General features: G+C 40.4%; 1 protein-coding gene across 1 annotated transcript in view; it reads right to left on the reverse strand.

The window, feature by feature from the left end:
- The window catches only part of JMY (junction mediating and regulatory protein, p53 cofactor), a 142,051-nt gene that overhangs the window by 12,822 nt on the left and 109,319 nt on the right, over positions 1-19,910 (reverse strand). The window contains exons 7-9 of the mRNA XM_026649129.2: positions 18,741-18,827; positions 7,379-7,474; positions 5,053-5,605 (exon numbers count right to left, since the gene is read on the reverse strand). Of these exons, the coding sequence (XP_026504914.1) occupies positions 5,053-5,605; positions 7,379-7,474; positions 18,741-18,827 (736 nt within the window). The remainder of the gene's footprint in view (positions 1-5,052; positions 5,606-7,378; positions 7,475-18,740; positions 18,828-19,910) is intronic.

The raw sequence follows: 19,910 nt of genomic DNA on the forward strand, positions 1-19,910 counted from the left end.
GGATTAGTGGGGAGAGTGCATATGCAGAAGTCAAAGACAGTCTTGGAGAGGAGAAGGTAGATTTATAGTTTTTATATTATATTACACAATGTAACGTGTGCAATTTGTTTTTATGTTTTTATTGATATTAGGGCTGGAAAACAATTGAAAAATTCTGATTTATCAAGAGATTAAAAAATAATCGCAATTAATCGCAGTTTTAATCACACTATTAAACAATAGCATACCATGTATTTAAATATTTTTGGATGTTTTCTACATTTTCAAATATATTGATTTAAATTACAACACAATACAAAGTGTTCAGTGCTCACTTTATATTATTTTTTATTACAAATATTGCATTGTAAAAGAGGTAAATCAAAGAAATAGTTTTCAATTCACCTCATACAACTACTGTAGTGCAATCTCATTGTGAAAGTGCAACTTACATAATTTAACTCAAAAATAAAACAATGTAAAACTTTAGAGCCTACAAGTCCACTCAGTCCTCCTTGTTCAGCCAATCGCTAAGACAAACGAGTTTGTTTACATTTTTGGGAGATAATGCTACCAGCTTGTTATTTACAATGTTACCTGAAAGTGAGAACAGACATTCCCATGGCACTGTTGTAGCCAGCAGTGCAAGGTATTTACGTGCCAGGTAGGCTAAACATTTGTATGCCCCTTCACGCTTCAACCACTATTCCAGAGGACATGCTTCCATGCTGATGACAGGTTCTGCTCAATAACGATCCAAAGCAGTGTGGACCAATGCACGTTCATTTTCATCATCTGAGTCAGATGCCACCAACAGAACATTTTCTTTTTTTGGTGGTTTGGGTTCTGTAGTTTCTGAATCGGAGTGTTGCTCTTTTAAGACTTCCGATAGCATGTTCCACGCCTCAACCTGCTCAGATTTTGGAAGACACTTCAGATTCTTAAACCTTGGGTCCAGTGCTATAGCTATCTTTAGAAATCTCATATTGGTACCTTCTTTGCGTTTTGTCAAATCTACAATGAAAATGTTCTTAACTCAAACAACATATGCTGGATCATCTTCCGAGACTACCATAGCACGAAATATATAGCAGAATGCAGGTAAAACCATGGAGCAGGAGACATACAATTCTCCCCCAAGGAATTCAGTCACAAATTGAATTAATGCATTTTTTTTTTTTAAACAAGTGTCATCAGCATGGAAGCATGTCCTCTGAAATGGTAGCTGAAGCACGAAGGGACATATGAATATTTAGTATATCTGACACGTAAATACCTTGGCAATGGCGGCTACAGCAGCATTATCTTCCATAAATGTAAAACTCATTTGTCTTAGAGACTGGCTGAGCAAGAAGTAGGACTGAGTGGACTTGTAGGCTCTAAAGTTTTACATAGGTTTGTTTTTTAGTGCGGTTATGTTAAAAAAAAAAATCCAAGTTGCATTTTCCTGATAAATACAATAGTTGTATGAGGTGAACTGAAAAATACTATTTCTTTGGTTTATCTTTTTATACGGCAAATATTTGTAATAAAAAATAATAATATAAAGTGAGCACTGTACACTTTTTATTCTGTGTTGTAACTGAAATCAATATATTTGAAAATACAGAAAAACATCCAAAATATTTATAATACATTTAAATTGATATTCTATTATTGTTTAACAGTGTGATTAAAACAGTGATTAATCATGATTGATTTTTTAAGAGAGTTAATATGTTTTGAGTTAATTGTGACTGACAGCCCTAATTTATATATAACTGGATATCAAATTACACATGCAATTAGAGATGGGACTGGTAGCCCCATATTATTAAGGTTGCCTGATGTTTTCCATTATTAGGTTCTGTTTTCAGTTGCTTATAAACTTTACTAAACCAAGCATTTGGGTTGATAATTTCCATATCGGGTATCTGCCGCAAGCTCAATTTCTTTGGAAAATTTCACCCAAAATGGTTTAGCTGCTTCTGAGAACAAGACTGAGGCAAAAAACAAAACCTAGTGAGCTTTTCGTAAGAAAAGTCTAGCATCGCTATGCTTTGGAGCAGGGACTTGGGCTTTGTGTCAGAGATATGCCTTTTGAAGTCCCTCCTCCACTGTGAAAATCCGCCCAAATTTGGTCAAGCTAGCTCAGATTTTTGTAAAGATAAACACATAAGGGTACATTCTAAGCTTGTCGTCTGATCTGCTTATGATGTGTTGAATGGTTTGGATGGTCTCTCTGCAGTCACAAAAAGGTGAGTCTTTGGTTTTCCACTTGTGCATTAAGGATAGCTGCACCTTTAATGATTGTTCAGGTGCGGTTCAGTGTGATCTAAAGTCTGTGTGGAGGGTTGAAATGGGAGGGCGGCTTGTTGAGTCAGTAATACTGTGCTTGTTTGGAATGGTAAATGCGGTCCAGTCACTTTGCCATTCCCTGGCCGGATCCAGAGACATGAGATGGTCAGATGTGATCCACAGTGGTTTTTGCGATTTCAGGTGTTGTTGGGGTACGTTATCCATAACCTGGCTGGATGGGAAGTTCTGGGTAGCCTTTGGCACAATTAAGTTCTTGTGCTGTAGCTCTATCTTAGTGGCTGAAGGTGTGATGTTTGCAAATACTGAAAGCTACAGCAGAGGTGCTGATTTTAAAGTTCCCATGATGATTTGCATGGTCTGATTCAGCTGACTATCCACAAATTGAGTATGGCAGCTTCTTGTCCACACTTGTGCACAGTACTCAGCAACTGAGTTCACCAAGAGAGGGCTAGAAGCAAAATTTATAACTAATAAAGTCCTATGGTGCATATATTGTAACTGCTGCACTTCTCTTAGTGAATAACTGACAGCGGTTACAAGCTCTATCAACTCTCATATTTTTCACCGGGTGACACCTGTAAGTGTCTTCAGGGCCGACCTAGACCAAATGGCACCCCAGGTGAGGAATATCTTCGGCATCCTCCCCTCCACTTGTAAACCCACAAGGGCACGGCTGACAACATTCTAGGTAGTTTTCAGGAAGTCTGCAAGGTTCCACAAGATTCTAGAAAGGTCCAGAACATTCTAGGAGGTTAGTGAAAAACAAATCCACATACAGAATACCTGAAACATTTTACTTCAATCATTCTATTTTTCCTTTTGTCACTAACAACAAAAACAGCACCCTGAGCCTGGTACCCCAGGCGATCACTTGCCCCTAAATCTGGCTGTGAGTGTCTTACGAGACCCAATAATGCTCCCGGAGTTTGACCAAAAGTAGCTGAAATATGTTTAAACCTAACTTAAGAGAACTGATCCTATATATACACATTTGTTGTACCTTTGTGTGCCAAGCAGTTTGAATGCATCAAAATGTTGAGGACATTTTCCAAACATTGAAAAAACTGCTTTAAGCTGGACTAATATACTTCAATTGTCCCAAAAGTTTCCTTTCTAGTTTCAGACCGACCACTAGGAATTTCAGGCCAAAAGACGTTTTTGGAAAAATCCAAAAAGGGAGTTAAAAACAGACAAAGTTACAGAAACTCACAGAATTAACTGCCGAGGCATTAGTGTAATTCCATATTAATACTAAACAAACGTAATTATACTCTTCATTTCACACAGATTTTGCAATCCCTAAAATCAATGTAAAACAGAATTCTAGAGAGTAAGGATCATCCCACCTAGAAACACATGGGTATATTAGACCCCAATCATGCATGGAGTTTCATGTAGGCAGAGCTCTGGGGTACAGCTGACTTCAATAGAAAGCTGTCCAGATGCATGGGTCTCCACACACAGACATCCTTGCAGGATCAGAGCCTTTGTGTGCTTACAATAGTAGAGAATTTTTTTGTGGATGGTAGAAGAAGTTACAAGCATCAATATAACAGTAATATTCACCTTTGCCACACACCGATCAACCTCAAGAAGAGTTTGTGCTGACATGCCCATGATGTCAGACACCTGACAACACCTTTGTGTCTAGGGAGATTTAGAAGTTCTTGCAACTCTACGGAATTTTGACAATGAAGATAATTAAAGATTTGTACCCAAAATGTATAAGTTGGTCAAATGCATAAGTTTCATTCAGACTTAACTTACCATCTGTTTGAACTTTACAGATCTGGGTCATGGACAAATCTGGAGAACACTTTTTGAAAACAAAAATGTCTGTCATGCGAGTCAAAAAAATGGACTGTTGAATCTACTTCAGACTCAAAATAGCCTGTGGTCTCATTCACCACAAGAAATTTCAAAAGAAGATTTTTTTTTTTTTTGAAGAAGTTAGGTGATAATAATAAGGGTTGCAAATAAAGGCTCCATGGAGTCACTACTATAGCTCTGTGCATGAGGCACAAAAGGAGCTTCACTTACATGTGACTATTTCTCAGCACACTTTTAGTTAAGGTTAATTAAATCACAGTATTGGCACAGAGCCAAAAGGGTAGGTATTTTAGAAAACAAACTTTGCTAAATGAAAAGTACAAAGTGTGAAATCCTGGCTCTATTTAAGTCAATGAGAAGACTCCTATTGACTTCTTGGAGCAAGGATTCCATCCCAAGTTGGTATGGAAAGACTATTTTCCCATGCTTCCCAGAGGAAACAATGAAAATTAAGTACTAAAATTTTAAAATTCATCACCTATGTTTCAATGTTTATTTAAATTTCTAACTAGCAATCTGTGGTGGTTATTCAAAGCTGCCAACACCAACTGGGTTGGTGGAAAGAGAAAGGATACACAAAGGTGGCAGGGTGAGACAGATAAGGTAAGTACTGCAACTGAAGTTTTTGCACCCATATCTTATCTAAAGACGTCTGTTATGTAATGTCTGTCAACTGAAAAACTGACTGCATCCTCAAGTGCAATTTGCAGTTTATGTGGAGCTATATATAACTGAATCAACAGCATACACTACAGTACAAATTCCCACCACATGAGTTCACCAAACTTTTCAGTCGAGGGCATTAGAACAAGTGTTGCATTACTAATTATACATAAAATCCAACATACCCTTTTCTACACAGCAATCAAAAAAGGGGGAAACAAAATGACAAGTACATTCCTTAGCAGTTAATTATGTTTAAATAAATATAAACAAAAATATTACCTCTCCTCCTTTGTAAACCCTCTAGATCTGTCTTCTTAAGTTTCTTCTTGGCACTGACTAACTGACTGCTATCAAAAAGATGTGCTGATGGGACAGTGGTGGACTGTGGGACTCCTGTATCCTCACTCTCCTGTTTAACAGGGCTGTCACTTTTCTCTAAGGATTCAGTAGAATCTTCCTTGATAGGCAGAGGTGGCGGTGGTGGCGGCGGTGGTGGTGGCAAAGGAGGCAGAAGTGGAACTACAGTAACAGTATCTGGTTGAAGCTCATTACTGGCAAGAAGTGGAGGAGTAGCATGATGAGACAGTTCAGAGGTAATGCCATTGGGAGGTAACAAACTATCTTCAAGTTGTTCTAAGCTTCTGGGCTCCTGGGTTTGGAAAGGCTGGATTACTTTTCCTGATTCCACCTCCTCAGTTTTCTTTTGGATCTGTGTGGTTACTGGTAGAGATTGAGGTTGATCTACACAGGGCACTGAGCTGGGTGTACTACTACTTCTTGCATGAGCCAGTCGCAGTCTGGTTGATTTAAGTATTACTTGCCCAGGGTACCGCTAAAAGGAAACAGTTATTTAAAATTAGATACGTGTATGCAATATACTATACTAGAAACTAAAGAACTGTGATCAGGTGATTTTGCCTTTGTGACAAGGAAACTCACTTTAATATTTTTGTTCTTTACTTTGCTTTTATATTGCACTGGAATTACATAGGAGGTCTCTTGCACTGCAGTACATTTTCAAAAACACATTCCAATAAAATGTGCCAGCATATGGCAGCACAGTGGTGTACCATGATATATATAGATATAGATATATAAGAAATGTCATAGTTCAACGTTTTGCAAACATGTAAATCCATCATTCCCAGATTATGACTTCCACATATTGCAAGCCTTCACCTTCTCCTCCCCTAATTCATACCAGGTGGTGATAGACATGCACATTCCTCAAAAGGTTATAAATGCTGCACCACTGGGATTATCCCAGTCATCTTCTCTCCTCTTTATGTAACTACTGGTTACAGCAAAGACCAGAATGGCAGAAAGATCCTACGTTCTAATCAAGGGTGATCCACTGTCTCACTGTGCGGTCTTGGTCAACTCAATCTTTGTGCTTAAGTCAACTCAGGGATGCAAATGGACAGACATCATATTTCTCCAAGAACCAGACTCTTCATCTAAATTAATGGTTCCTGGAACATAAAAAAATACAATCTTCCTTCTCCCCCCATAAAACAGGCCAGTGAGTTGCACTGGAGCATGTTCAGGCCATCAGGTCCGATGAGCTGGTCTCAAATGCAGCATTGTACTACTTACTCAGACAACAAGAAAACCTTCAACACTTTTCAGTAGTTCTCTTCTACTGGCACTCCAAATACTAGAATTTTTTGTCAAAGATGAGCTTTCAAAGTGGTCTTAATCTGGCTTCTACATTTGCCCCCCCAGTTTGTGTCCTTGCAAATTGCAACTGTTCATACAAACTGTTGAAGGTGAAATTAAAGGCTGCTTTTGAAAACTGGGCCCAATGTGTTGTGTTTTTTTTTAAATTACCACAAATGACTTAAAACATAACATTTTTACAAAGCTACACAGATCCTATCCATATGGCTATACTATACATAATGTAGCCGTTAATGACTTGATTAATATCCCATTGCTTCAACGTGTGAATTTACTAGTATATAGAAGCTGTAAGTTTCCAGCAGCCTTGCAAGCAATTCGGGTGGAAAGACTCATTTTTATATCACTACTAAACAAGATTTCTTGCTAATAACAGAAATTCTCCAATTTTATTACTTGTTCAGTCTTAGATGCATAGGCCAGGAACCATTAAAAGGAGTTAACATTGTGTCATTTCCTTGTCCTCTCGTCTGGATCCATCTGTTGTCTCTTGTCTGGTATTAGGCTGTAAGCTCTTTGAGACAGGGACTTTTAGGAACTATGGTAATGCAAATAACAACAGGTCACATGATCCAATACATGTATAAAACAGCACCTGGATTATATCTATAAGGAAAGGAAAGACTCTGCTTCAGCTCCTGATTATTTTCCTGTAAATATTAAGTAACTAAGAAGAGAAACTGAGAAAGATGGAGTTTAAGCACAGAACTATGCTGCAATACATCCAAAGAACTTTATCTAATGCTGTACTTTATTTCCTCTTAAGTCTTAGGCTATGGGAATTTTAACATCTATTCCCAAAATGAATGCTTTAAGTATTTAAAGAAGAACAGATCTCTCTCAGGATATTACCGGAATATAACTGAAGCGTATTTTTAAAAATAAATGCTACACGATGGTGAAAAGTGGTCATTTCTTCTGTTACCTGTTTAAACGTGCGAAGTCTGTCCAGTGTTTTCTGTCGCTCCTGACTAACCCAGGAGCTCTTTCTTTCCTCTTCATCTTGCAGCTGATCTTGCTTCTAAGAAAGGACATCAAAAACACATCAGTTACTATGTATAGAACAACATTCATCATAAGAATTCCAATTCAAGGTATTGTTGAGGTCAAGAGCTTATCAGGATTTTACTCTTATCAAGATTAGATATGTATATGAATAACAAGAATATCCTGAGTTATAAAAGTAAACTAAACAAGAGGGATAGCTCAGTGGTTTGAGCATTGGCCTGCTAAACCCAGGGTTGTGAACTCAATCCTTGAGGGGGCCATTTAGGGATCTGCAGCAAAAATCTGTCTGGGGATTGGTCCTGCTTTGAGCAGGGGGTTGGGACTAGATGACCTCCTAAGGTCCTTTCTAACCCTGATATTCTATGATTCCAAGAATTTTGAAAGGTGTATAAACTCTCAAACTTCAGGGCATAAACCAACCTTTAATTTTTGGGAGCTAGAAGTATACTCCCCTGGGGACTAGTTATCCCATAACTGCTTACTGCAGATTCTCTCTCTCTGAAGCAGCCAATATTAGTCACTGTCAGAGATAACATATAGGACTCAATGGGCCACTGTTCGATCCAGTTTGGAAGATCCTATGTTATTAAGTAATTAAACTCAACTAAAAAAGTAATTGCTTAAAAAAATCAAGTGTGCTTTGGCATTCACGTTCTGACTATGAAACAGGTTACCTGTAAGGAATTAGTGCAGTTGGAAGATTAAATGGATTTAAAGACTCCCTAATGAGACCTCAGGTTTCAAATTTATTCTGCTACAAAACTGATCTAAAAATAAATAATCTTAATTTGCCAACAAAATTCAGCAAAACACATTCTTAATAATAATATAATATAATATAATTAATATAATATAATATAATTAATATAATATATGGAGATATCCTATCTCCTAGAACAGGAAGGGACCCTGAAAGGTCATTGAGTCCAGCCCCCTGCCTTCACTAGCAGGACCAAGTACTGATTTTGCCCCAGATCCCTAAGTGGCCCCCCTCAAGGATTGAACTCACAACCCTGGGTTTAGCAGGCCAATGCTCAAACCACTGAGCTACCCCCCGGCTCTAGATGTCCACTACTAGAAAAGCAGGAGTGCAAATGCTGGCTGAACTACATTAACAGAAGTGTGGGAAAGATTGCACAGCATTGCCAATGTCATCCTTGGCTCAGATTGGACTATTGGTCCCCTGCTTTCATATGTTTAGAACTGAATTTAGGTGGTTAAGAAAAATGAGCAAACAGAAAACTATTAGTTACATTGATACGTGCCCAGTCTACACATTAAAATGCCAGTCTATACGCTTGTGAAAAGTGAATCAATTTAATGGTTCACTTTTTCTGGTGTAAAGGAATTCTTTTAAAACCCATTTGCAGTCAAATTAAAGATAAAAATAGGTTTGGTCCCGTTCTCCTCCCCCCGATAAAAGTATTTGCATACATATTGCAAAATTTTGTATGAGAAGAAGCAGTTCAACTCCCTCAATCCCAACCCCAATATGCTATCCCTCAATATGTGACTGCCAAAAGACAACGCAAGCACAAACAGAAATACCAATTAATTCATACAAATATTACAGGTGGAACTGGTGGCGCTGCCTTTTTGAAGGTTGGCCAACACCTCCCATTATAAGACCTTGTTTTCAGTTATTTGTAAAAAACTTTGCCAAACTTTTACCATTTGTGCTGAAGTTTTCCATACTAGATATCTACCTCATGCTGAATTTGTTGGTGTTTTAGTCAGAACAGTTTAGTCATTTTTGAGAACTAGGCAAGGGAAAAATATTATTTTGCCCATGTTAAAAGATTCTGGCAACTCTGTCTATGAAAAGTGTTAGTGCCAGGCTTTGGAGTGGGTGCCTGAAATTTGGCAGGGATTGGCCTTTGTGTGAGAGAGATGCTTTTGCCATCCTGGAGAAAATCGATCCAAATTTGGCCAAGTTATAAGTCTATGAAAATAAACTGCACAAATTCTAGAGATTTAGATTTTAGTAACTAAACTCCCTAAATATTCACCAAGCATGCTCGAGCCTCTCAGTTCTTAGTACTGACCAGACTGCGCATACATCTGCACGGAGCATACTCCACCAGAATTACAGGGGCAGAGCTGAACCTTCCTTGCAACTGCTGCTATTCTTGGCTGGAGTGGGGCTGGGCAGCAAAAATGACAACGGGGGGCTTCTCTCTTCTATACTCTCAATAATGCCCCTTGTCTGGTACCCACGCAGCATGGAGGAGGAAGCCACCTGACTTGAAAGCACAGGGGACAAGAGCCAGACTGGAGGTGGGGGAGAGGAAGAAATGCAAAGGATCAATTTGGAATGGAGGAGAAAGGGAGGAAGTGAGAGGAATAGAAACTGTCACTGGGATTTGGTGGGAGGAAGGAGTCTGGGAGCCAATGGGGGAAATGAGGATGAGGGGTTGGGAACCACTTTTCCAGGGATGGAGAGGACACTGAGATCAGCCAACGAGCTAGGCTGCACAGGAGAATTGGGACTGGCTGGGCAGGGAGATTGAGATTGAGAATGGGATGAAAACCGTTAGGAGTGGAGACAGACTGGGACAGCAAGGTGTAGGGCAAGGAGCCCCAGGCAGGAAAGAGACAGGACTGGGATAGAAGGCATCAAGTTTGGGGTGAGATGAGGAGGGGTGAGGTGAGAGAGAGGGGTGTCTGTGCCCACAAGAAAATACTCCTTCCAAAGCCTGGAACAGAACCCAAGATTCCTGAGTTTCACTATTTCTCTGCTGTCAGCAATGTCTGGGAAACCCCCTGGCAAAGTGTCTCTCATCCCTCTCCAGTGTGTCCACATAGAGGATAACAACCTACTACTGCTCTTAGTTATTCCAGAAGCTCAAATGGCAGAGTTCTGCGTGATGGATCTAGAAGTTCCAACTCTGACGACCCACATGGACATCAATATAAGCCACATGATGGCATTTGATTTTTTCTGGTTTGCTTTTTTAAACACAGAGGAAATTACATGCAAAAATTACATTAACAGAGCATTAAAGCTGAAAAGTCAAACAGTCAAAAGTTAAGATATGCCAGAATTAAGATTCAGCCCCCTTTTACTTATGCAGTATGATATAGTCTTTAATTACAGGATCACATACTGTTTTTTCCACAGGCCCCTGCCTTGTTCATTGCACAGGATGGACATGTTCTGGGAATGACTCAGGGTTATATAGTGAAGGAGACTATTGATAGGATCCCCTGCCTCACTTGTAGAGGAAGAGGGAAGCTGAGGCAGGGGACTGCAGTAAGAGAAAGAACAGTCTTATGGCTAAGGCAGCTGAATGTTGACCTGGATTCTATCCCTGCCTCTGTCATGAAGTTCCTGTGTGATGCTAGACAAGTCACATAAACCACATTTTTCACAGGTAGTCACTAAGATATGTCTACACTGTGAAGAAAAACCCACGGCTGGCCTGTGCCAGCTGACTTGGGCTGCCAGTGCTGTTTCATTACAGTGCAGACTTCCAGGCTCAGGCTGCAGCCCAAGCTCTGGAACCATTCCACCTCGCAGGTCCTACAGTTTGGGCTGCAGCCTGAGCCCGGAAGTCTGCGCTGGAAAAGAGTGTGTGACCCAGGGTTTGACGCGTTAGCACACAAGCCCTAACAGAACTAAATTTAAATCCCAAACTGTAACAGGGTCTTTTACTGGAGGAAAAACTTTGTTAAACCTTTCATAAATCTCTTCACCACTGGGTGAAAGAACACTGAGGATCCAAGTACAGGGGGATGAGATGGCTGCTAAGGGTATTTGCAGAGAGCTTAATCAAAGCCCTAATTTGTTACGGTGTGGTAAGTAGTCATGAATAGTAAGAATCTGAGATTTTGATGGTGACAGATGTTGTAGCGCCGATTTGAAAAATCTCTTCGATTTTACTGGGTATGTAGACCTGGTAGAATACTTTCTACTGTGTATTAGTTCTGCATGTCAGAGTAACACCTCCCCCGCCCCCTGAGGAAGTTAACCATTCAGCATACATGCCGCCAGATGAAGCCTCGCAAGATTCTGAGAGATCAGATCCAAAATTAGAGGCAAGGTTATGGGTGGTCACATCAAGAGGCTCTGAAGGTCTGCCTCGGGTGCGCTGGGATTATCAGAAATAATCTGGCTGATTCTTGCTTGATCTGCTTTATTATCCTTGGCAGGAGAGGAAGCAGGGGTATGCGTAGAATAGGCCTAAGATTCGGGACTAGAAATGCATCTTATTTGGCTCCTGGGCTTTTTATCCTTCCATTGAACAGAACTAATGATACTCTGTTGTCTTTTGTTGTGAACAGGACCATGCAAGTGAAACCCCTTCTGAGGGGATAGTGTGAATGTCTTCATGTTTTATGGAACTCTTGTGACCATTTACAAATCATCTGCTTACAGTGTCTGCTAGCACACTGTGGATCCCAGGGAAGTGCATAGAGGTCAAGGTAATGTCATGGAGGATAGAGAAATTCTACTATCTTACCAGCTCTCTGCATAAGGAGGAAGGATCTTGCTCCTTGTTTATATTTATAAAACACAGTGGTTGTGTTGTCCATCGTTACTTGAATAGTAAGGCCTTTTATTTTGTGAAGAAAAACCTCAGAGGTTTGTAGATGGCCATTAACTCCTGTATGTTTATGTGGAGGGACTCATCCCAAGCGGACCAAACTCACTCAACTGTTTATCTGCCAATGTGGGCTCCCCAGTCGAGCGCAGAACCGTCTGTTACAAGAATCTTTGATGGAGGAGCTGAGGCAAAGGAGACTCCCTTACAAGTATCTGTGACGTCCACCCACCAATTCGGTGATTGGTTGGGATGTATACTAACACATGCAGGTGATATTTGCTTGGTCAGTATACTGATCCCAATCAGCCCTGCACATTTCTCAGATGAAATCTCATATGTTGGGAGACAAAGATGCATGATGCCATGAGGCCTAGCCACCGGACACACATTCTGACAGAGGTCAGTTGGTAGGCTTGGGAAGGGGGGCGAGGGGGAGAGGAATTATATAACTGGACCATTATTTAGAACCTTTCTGGAGCTAACTATGGTGGAGTCTAATACAGTTCCAGTGAGTTCTATTCTCTGAGAGACGATCAATACAGATTTTTCTTTGTTTGTTAATAGGTCCAGATGACAGAATAACTGAAGGATATGTTGACTGTTTTCCTCCACTTTTTGTGATGTCCCCCAAACTTACGCAGTGATCCAAGTACGAGAATAGCTGGGTACCCATTATTCTGAGGTAGGCTGCTACGACAGTTAGGCACTTTGTGAATACCTTGGGAGCTGCTGACAGTCCAAATGGTAGAACCCTGTATTGTCAATAATGGTTTCCTACCATCAACCTCAGAAAGTGCTTGTGGACCAGATGGATTGTGATGTGAATGCAGAGATTCTCACATAATCACTGACTCTAGTAGCTAGGGATTTATGGAAAAAAACAGCAAGTAGTGAGAAACTTGTGATAAAATCATGTGAGATGGCAACACTGTTAAGCTCTTTAAAGCTTATTGTAGCTTTCAAGAAACACAAGGAAAACTGATTTCAGTATGTCAGGATATGCTGAATAAAACATTAAATTAATTTACTTGACATACCAGAGTCCTTTTCTTTATAGTAAAAGCTGAATAAAACTATCAGTTTTCACTGTCAGAGTGAAATTTAATATTTTTGCAATTTCTTGAAAGATTATATAAATTCATATGTGATATTTCACATGCAGCCCTTTCATGATGCAAATTATGAAACATGATCTCAGGACAAGTTTATCATACATGTATGATATAAAATGTGTCCACTTTTACCACTGTAATCAACGTTTGACAGTGAAGAGACAATTTGGATTGTGGTGCATCTCTGTCCCAAGTATTATTACTAAATATAAATATTTAAATATAAACAAGTGTCCAAGACCTACAAGGAATTTTGAAAAATCACCTCATCTAACAGGAATGGTGTCAGAAATATGGCAATTTAAACAGCTAATACAGCCTCTGTGATGGGGGGGGGGGAACAATGCCATGAAGTATACAGCTGAGAGATTGTGGGACTACATATTGTTTTATTTAATACTAGGTAAAAAGTGACTTTTTGGAAAGTGCCTATAATGTCATCCCTAACATCTGTTGCTGAGGCAGTATGAGATAGTTACCCAGGATTCTCAATGTCCAGTTACACATTGCTATGGAGGATGGTAACTGTGGACATGCCAATGTGACTGAAATATAATTTTGACAAAGTTTGTAAGCAAGTGGATTCACCAACCCACATTAGGTTCGGTTGTTTGGCATGGCTGGAATTAACATGGTGGAAAGCTATTGTTCAGATAGCACCACTCACTGCCAATTCTAGATGGGTTTCTGAGTGACAAGTATCAGGGATGGATGGATACAGTGTTATAAACAGCCTTTGACTAACTGCAGTTGGTGCCCAACTTAAATACAGCTGCAAACCCTAATGCAGTGGTTCCCAAACTGGGGTTCGTGAACCCCTGAGGGTTCACGAAATGTTACAGAGGGTTCTCGGGAAAAAATTCCCTAATGGCAGACAGAGCTGTCCTTAGGGACCCCAGGCAGCACGAGACCAGCAGCACGGAGCCCCTGGACTTCCAAGAGCTAAGCAGATCAAAGCAAACATATCTATCACACTGAGGAGATTTAAACTTCAAGACTCCTTATAAGAAATGGAAAGGGAGATGGATATTTTTTGCTGTTTTTAAAATTAAATAGGCAGCTAATCTTGTTTTTAAAATTATTATGAAGAACAAGTTTAAGCTTTGTTGTAACGTGCGTTGTTTGCCTGGACTGCTCAAGACCTGAATGCTTGTGTAGGAAGAACTCTTTGAGTTGGCTTCTTAAATACCTTCATGCTGTTTCATATCTGATACTCCTTGATGAAACATAGGAGCCTTGTCTTATAACAGGCTTATTCAAAGTGATAAGCTATGAAAGTGAGATCTTGGAAGAATGTTGCCCTTTTCATAATCTAATAAAAATACTGTAATGATAAATAGTAATTTATAATAAATAGTGTGTAATAAGCATGTCATAAAAACAAATTTTATATTTCCAAGATCACTGCTTTTATAATTTATACTCAGGTAAAGGAGAAAATCCCTGGAAATATTCATTTTTAAGAGGGGGTTCGCGAGACTTGACATTTTAGTGAAAGGGGTTCACAGGTTGTTAAAGTTTGGGAACCACTGCCCTAATGTAACTAGACTACAAGACAAGATTCACTGGCTGTTTAAATATAAAAGAAATCCTTCCTATGCTTTTCCAAGTTACATTATTTCACTGCTTTTTGCAAAACAACCTTTCAGCAGTTAATAGCAGTGATACTACTTCATATTCCTAGACCACCATAATTTGCCAGTCTTGCCTAACTGGAAGAAAAATACCTGTTTCTTGCAATTTACTTAAGATACTCTACCAGAGAGACCTCAATATTGATGGAAAATGATATTAAATTATAATTTTTTGATGATAGGTCATTACAAACTTGTCTGCATCTTTACTGACTAATAAGACATGGCTACAAGTAGGTTATAGCCACAATACATGAAAATTATAATACATAACTAGCTAAACTTAATATGTCACAAAATGTTCAGTCTAATCAAAGAAATTCCACGAGGTTTCTGTTTGTCTCCCAACGACAAGCAAATGCCAGGAAGATAACAACTCCTTAACCATGAACCCATGTTTATTACCCCTAAGAGTTTATACTATGAAAAACCTCGGCTACTCTTTAAAACACCAGGAAAAACATTTGTAGTTGCAAATATTTTAAGCCTTTTTTTATTTCTTAAATGTTTGTGAGATGTATACTTGCAAATACGTTAACCAAATGCTAAGCTCCTAATATCATTGCTACATAAATGGTAAAATGCTTTATGTACCAAGATGGACCTTGCTAACTAATCACTAATGTAAGAAGCTATTAAAGTATAGGCTATTTATATTCAGGGGGGAAAATAATTAATTAATGGCAGTACTCAAGGAATTCTCACACCCAACTCAAGACGACAAGAATCATCATCTTTCTAAAAATTGTCACATAGAATCAACAACTTCATTAATAACTGTTTTAAGCCAAAGACTTTGTTTTGAGAACAAAAAAACCCCCCAAAAAACAAAAACAAAACAAAACAAAAAAACTTTTCTATAAAAACAGGAAGAGTTTCTGGAAACAATTTCATTTCCTGCTGAACTCCAATACCTTTATACATTAATAAACTACATAGTCATAAGATGAAGAGGCCTTCTAAGGACAACCCATGGAAGTAATCTAACAGTGAAGGGGTGACAGCAACCAACTTTGAATCTAAATAAATCTGAAAGAGATACCTTTTCCTATAATTTTATGAAAATAGGAAGAAGGGTATAAAACACACCCTCTGCTACCCTGCTCAAACATGGTACTCAATATAATTCATCCTGTCCATCTCTACAAGCAAGCTACCACAGACAGCTACGAAAGAGAAGACTCAAGAAGAAACAACCCCATGAAAACCTCACCAAGATTTCAGCATGGTTTGGTGAGAGAACATTAACTAAAACATTGCCAAGTGATTAGATTTAAAACTCTTTTAATGATTTTATTGGGATGTAAAAATGCTGCTGTAACTTAAAATATTAACAGTTTTTCCTGTTAATTACAAGATGGTTAAACCATGTATTCTCAGAGAGGAGACAGGGGCTAAACATTGGTAAACAGAAGAATAGTGGATTTAAGATTGTTGATATTTGTACCTGGTCTGTTTCAAGACAGCTCCTTACATGGCTTCTTCTAAATAGCTAATTTACATATTTTTGTTGATTTCCGAGGATTTAACTTAGATTGTTTACTATGGCCATCTATAAAACTGACTGGTTTTTATTAATAACTGGACAAGTCCCACCTGCCCTTAAACAAATTGTTTTGCTCATACATAAACAGTTTTAGTATCTAATAAGATACTAAGAGTGAACTTACTGTAATTTTGGGAAACAATATAATTTTGTCTTAATTTAAGAGAAAAATGCTCCCCACAGGCGGTTACTCTCAAGGGTGTAATTTCTTTTAAAAGCTCTCTACACAGACACAGCCCTGGTCTACGCTACAAGTTTAGGTTGAATTTAACAACGTTACATCAATTTAACCCTGCACCCATCCACACGACTAAGCCGTTTTTTTCGACTTAAAGGGCTCTTAAAATCAATTTCTGTACTCCTCCCCTGACGAAGGGATTAGCGCTGAAATCGACATCGCCGGGTCGAATTTGGGGTAGTGTGGACGCAATTCGACGGTATTGGCCTCCAGGAGCTATCCCAGAGTGCTCCATTGTGACTGCTCTGGACAGCACTTTGAACTCAGATGCACTAGCCAGTTACACATGAAAAGCCCCGGGAACTTTAGAATTTCATTTCCTGTTTGGCCAGCGTGGCAAACTCAGCAGCACTGGTGACCATGCAGTCCCCCCAGAATGTGTCTACGTTCCCCCTATCATCTTCATCCCTGAGGTTATCGCAGATTAGAAGGCAAAAAAACCACACTCGTGATGACATGTTTTCCGAGCTCAAGCAGTCCTCCCGCACTGATAGGGCAGAGCGTAACGCATGGAGGCATTCAGTGGCAGAGCCAGGAAAGAATTGCTGTGCTTGCTTAACGGCAAAAGTATTATGCCTTGCTATCGATCCTGCCCGAGCCAGGTCACTGTGTCAGCCTTGGGCGGGGGCATGACCACTTTGTGGGCAGGAAGGCCATAGATATAGACATTGCATTAGGTAGCTTCTGTAGCTAGAGAAAACATTCCTGTGCATTCAGCAAAGTCTGTGGCAAAAGAAGAGAAGCCCCGTAGTGTAGTGGTTATCATGTTCACCTAACACATGAAATGTCACCAGTTCGAAACCGGGCGGAAACAGGTCACTGTTCCTTTTTCTGACTACTCGCCTGCATTTTTAGTCTTAGAACAGACCACGCTGTTAAATTTTACTTTGAATTATATCAATTCTGAGTTAAATAATATGGAAGCGCTCTCTCAGTTACAGTCCCGAGTTCCTTACCCTTTCAGCTGCTCTGATAAATTAACATTTTTGTTAGGGGTGGGGGGAAATTTTCATGATGTCTTTTATAGGGACTAATGCTATCTAGGTCTATGAAATAATATTAATGTGGACCATAGAGTGCAATCCTTCGTTCTGGATTTGTCATTCCACAAGTTGAACTGCTCCTTACTACTGTCCAGGCTTCATGAGCCATGGGAGCAAGGGGTAGGCTGGGGTAGGTGCGACTGCGCAGTAATGCCGGCTGGGAGAGCAGGTCCGGTGGACAGGACCCCGGAAAAAAGGCATAAAACGATTGTCTGCCGTTGCTGGAGGCGGTGCCTGAAGCAACAGCAACACACAGACCCTTGAGCCTGCCCTGCCCCCAGTGTGCGCCGGGCCAGAGCCCACCCCGAACCCCTCCTGCAGCCGACCCCCTGCCGCATCCTGCACCCAGACCCCCTGCCCTGAACCCTTTGCCGCACCCCTCTTGCACCCCAACCCCCAGTCCTGAGCCCCCTGCCGCACCCCTCCTGCACCCCAACCCCCTGCTGTACCCTGCACCCTGACCCCCACCGCACCCCACACCCCTCCTGCACCCAACCCCCTGGCCTGAGCCCCCTGCCGCACCCTACACCCCGACCCCCTGCCCTGAACCCCCTGCTGCACCCCGCACCCCTCCTGCACCCCAATCCCCTGCCCTGAGCCCCCTGCCGCACCCTGACCCCTGCTGCACCCCTCACCCCTCCTGCACCTCACACCCCAACTCCCTGCCCTGAGCCCCCACTACACCCCACACCCCTCCTGTACCCCCTGGGGGCAGGGAGGGGGTGGAGTTGGGGTGGGGATTTTGGGGAAGGGGTGGGAAGAGGCGGGGCAGGGGCAGGGCCTCATGGAAGGGGTGGAGTGGGAGCGGGGCCGAGGGGGGGGGGGAGGTGTCAGTAATGCGGGCCCTTGGACTAATGTACTAATCCACATGTGGCCCTCATGTTCATTTGAGTTTGAGACCCCTGATCTATAGTAAAAGAGAATAAATAACCCCCAATATTGTGCGGGAGTCATTAGTTTAACAGCATCAGTTTTACTTTCAAAAATAGAAGATATCTTATCATGAACTTCTACTTACTCATCTTCGTCCAAAGTTTCCAGGTTATATGCCAACTGTTCAAAATAGTAATCCATCTGAAAACACTGCTCTAATTAATGCATGGCGAGGGATATAAAAAATGAATCAAAGGCTAATTTCAATAACAGAGCATAAACTCACTAGCTGCACAGTATGATGCATTCTGTATTTCTCTTCACTCTGATGGCGCTGCTGGAACTTTTCATTATGCTTTGCAATACAGATCTCCTGTAGAGACAAAATATTATCTATAAGGTATACATTCCAAATATCAACTTATAAAGGCATACTGTAATATTTTACAAACAGCACTAAGCATTAAAAAGTAAAATTGTTTAAGCAGTTATCATATAGAATCTAATTTAACTTTTGAATAAAAACACAAAACCTAAACAATTGTGTTAACACTGTTGTTGACTACCAGAGCATATATAGGTAGCAGCTACTAGCCAAGTCTAACACCATTACAGATCAGAGAGTCCTGTGGCACCTTTAAGACTAACAGATGTATTGGAGTATAAGCTTTCGTGGGTGAATGCCCACTTCGTCGGATGCATCCCCATGCATCCGACGAAGTGGGCATTCACCCACAAAAGCTTATACTCCAATACATCTGTTAGTCTTAAAGGTGCCACAGGACTCTCTGTTGCTTTTTACAGATCCAGACTAACACAGCTACCCTTCTGATACTTGACACCATTACAGATGTAGCCCAACTCACTGACTTTTCAAAAAGTTGAAAGTGCACAACTGCTCATGCAACTCCATTTTAATTGACGTGAGCAATGACTGCTAGCATTCAAGCAAAATTAGATAATTATGTATTCAGGTAGACAACTGGCAACTCGCAAGTGCAAATTCCAAATTTGCATGTGTAACTGGTGACGGCACACACAAACATGGATGCTATTGTATCTACATTTCTGCACCTGCACCTTATTTTCCAAGAGTCATTTCTGACATGTCATTTAAAGAACTGATGGAAAAAATGGCTCTTTAGACATTACACTTACTGTGTTACATTACACACACACACACACACACACAGTTACCTCACATTAATTACAGGAAGTTCTCACAATATTGTAAACTTAGCCAAACTCCAGTTGGATTATGCCCCTCCCTAAGGGGGAAGAGGCACTGAGTATGCTCATCCATTACAGACAAGGCACCATCACAGGCATCATCAAAGATTGTTGATTGATGGCTGAGGTCAAATCAACTGACACCTACAGTGGTGTTAGGAAGGCTCAATTAAGTCAAGAAAACAAAGAAATCAAAATGTCTAATGAAGACCAAAAATACAGCAGA

Source organism: Terrapene carolina, unplaced genomic scaffold, assembly GCF_002925995.2.
Source record: "Terrapene carolina triunguis isolate 2854851 unplaced genomic scaffold, T_m_triunguis-2.0 Scaffold69, whole genome shotgun sequence".
NCBI classification, from domain to species: Eukaryota; Metazoa; Chordata; order Testudines; family Emydidae; genus Terrapene; species Terrapene triunguis.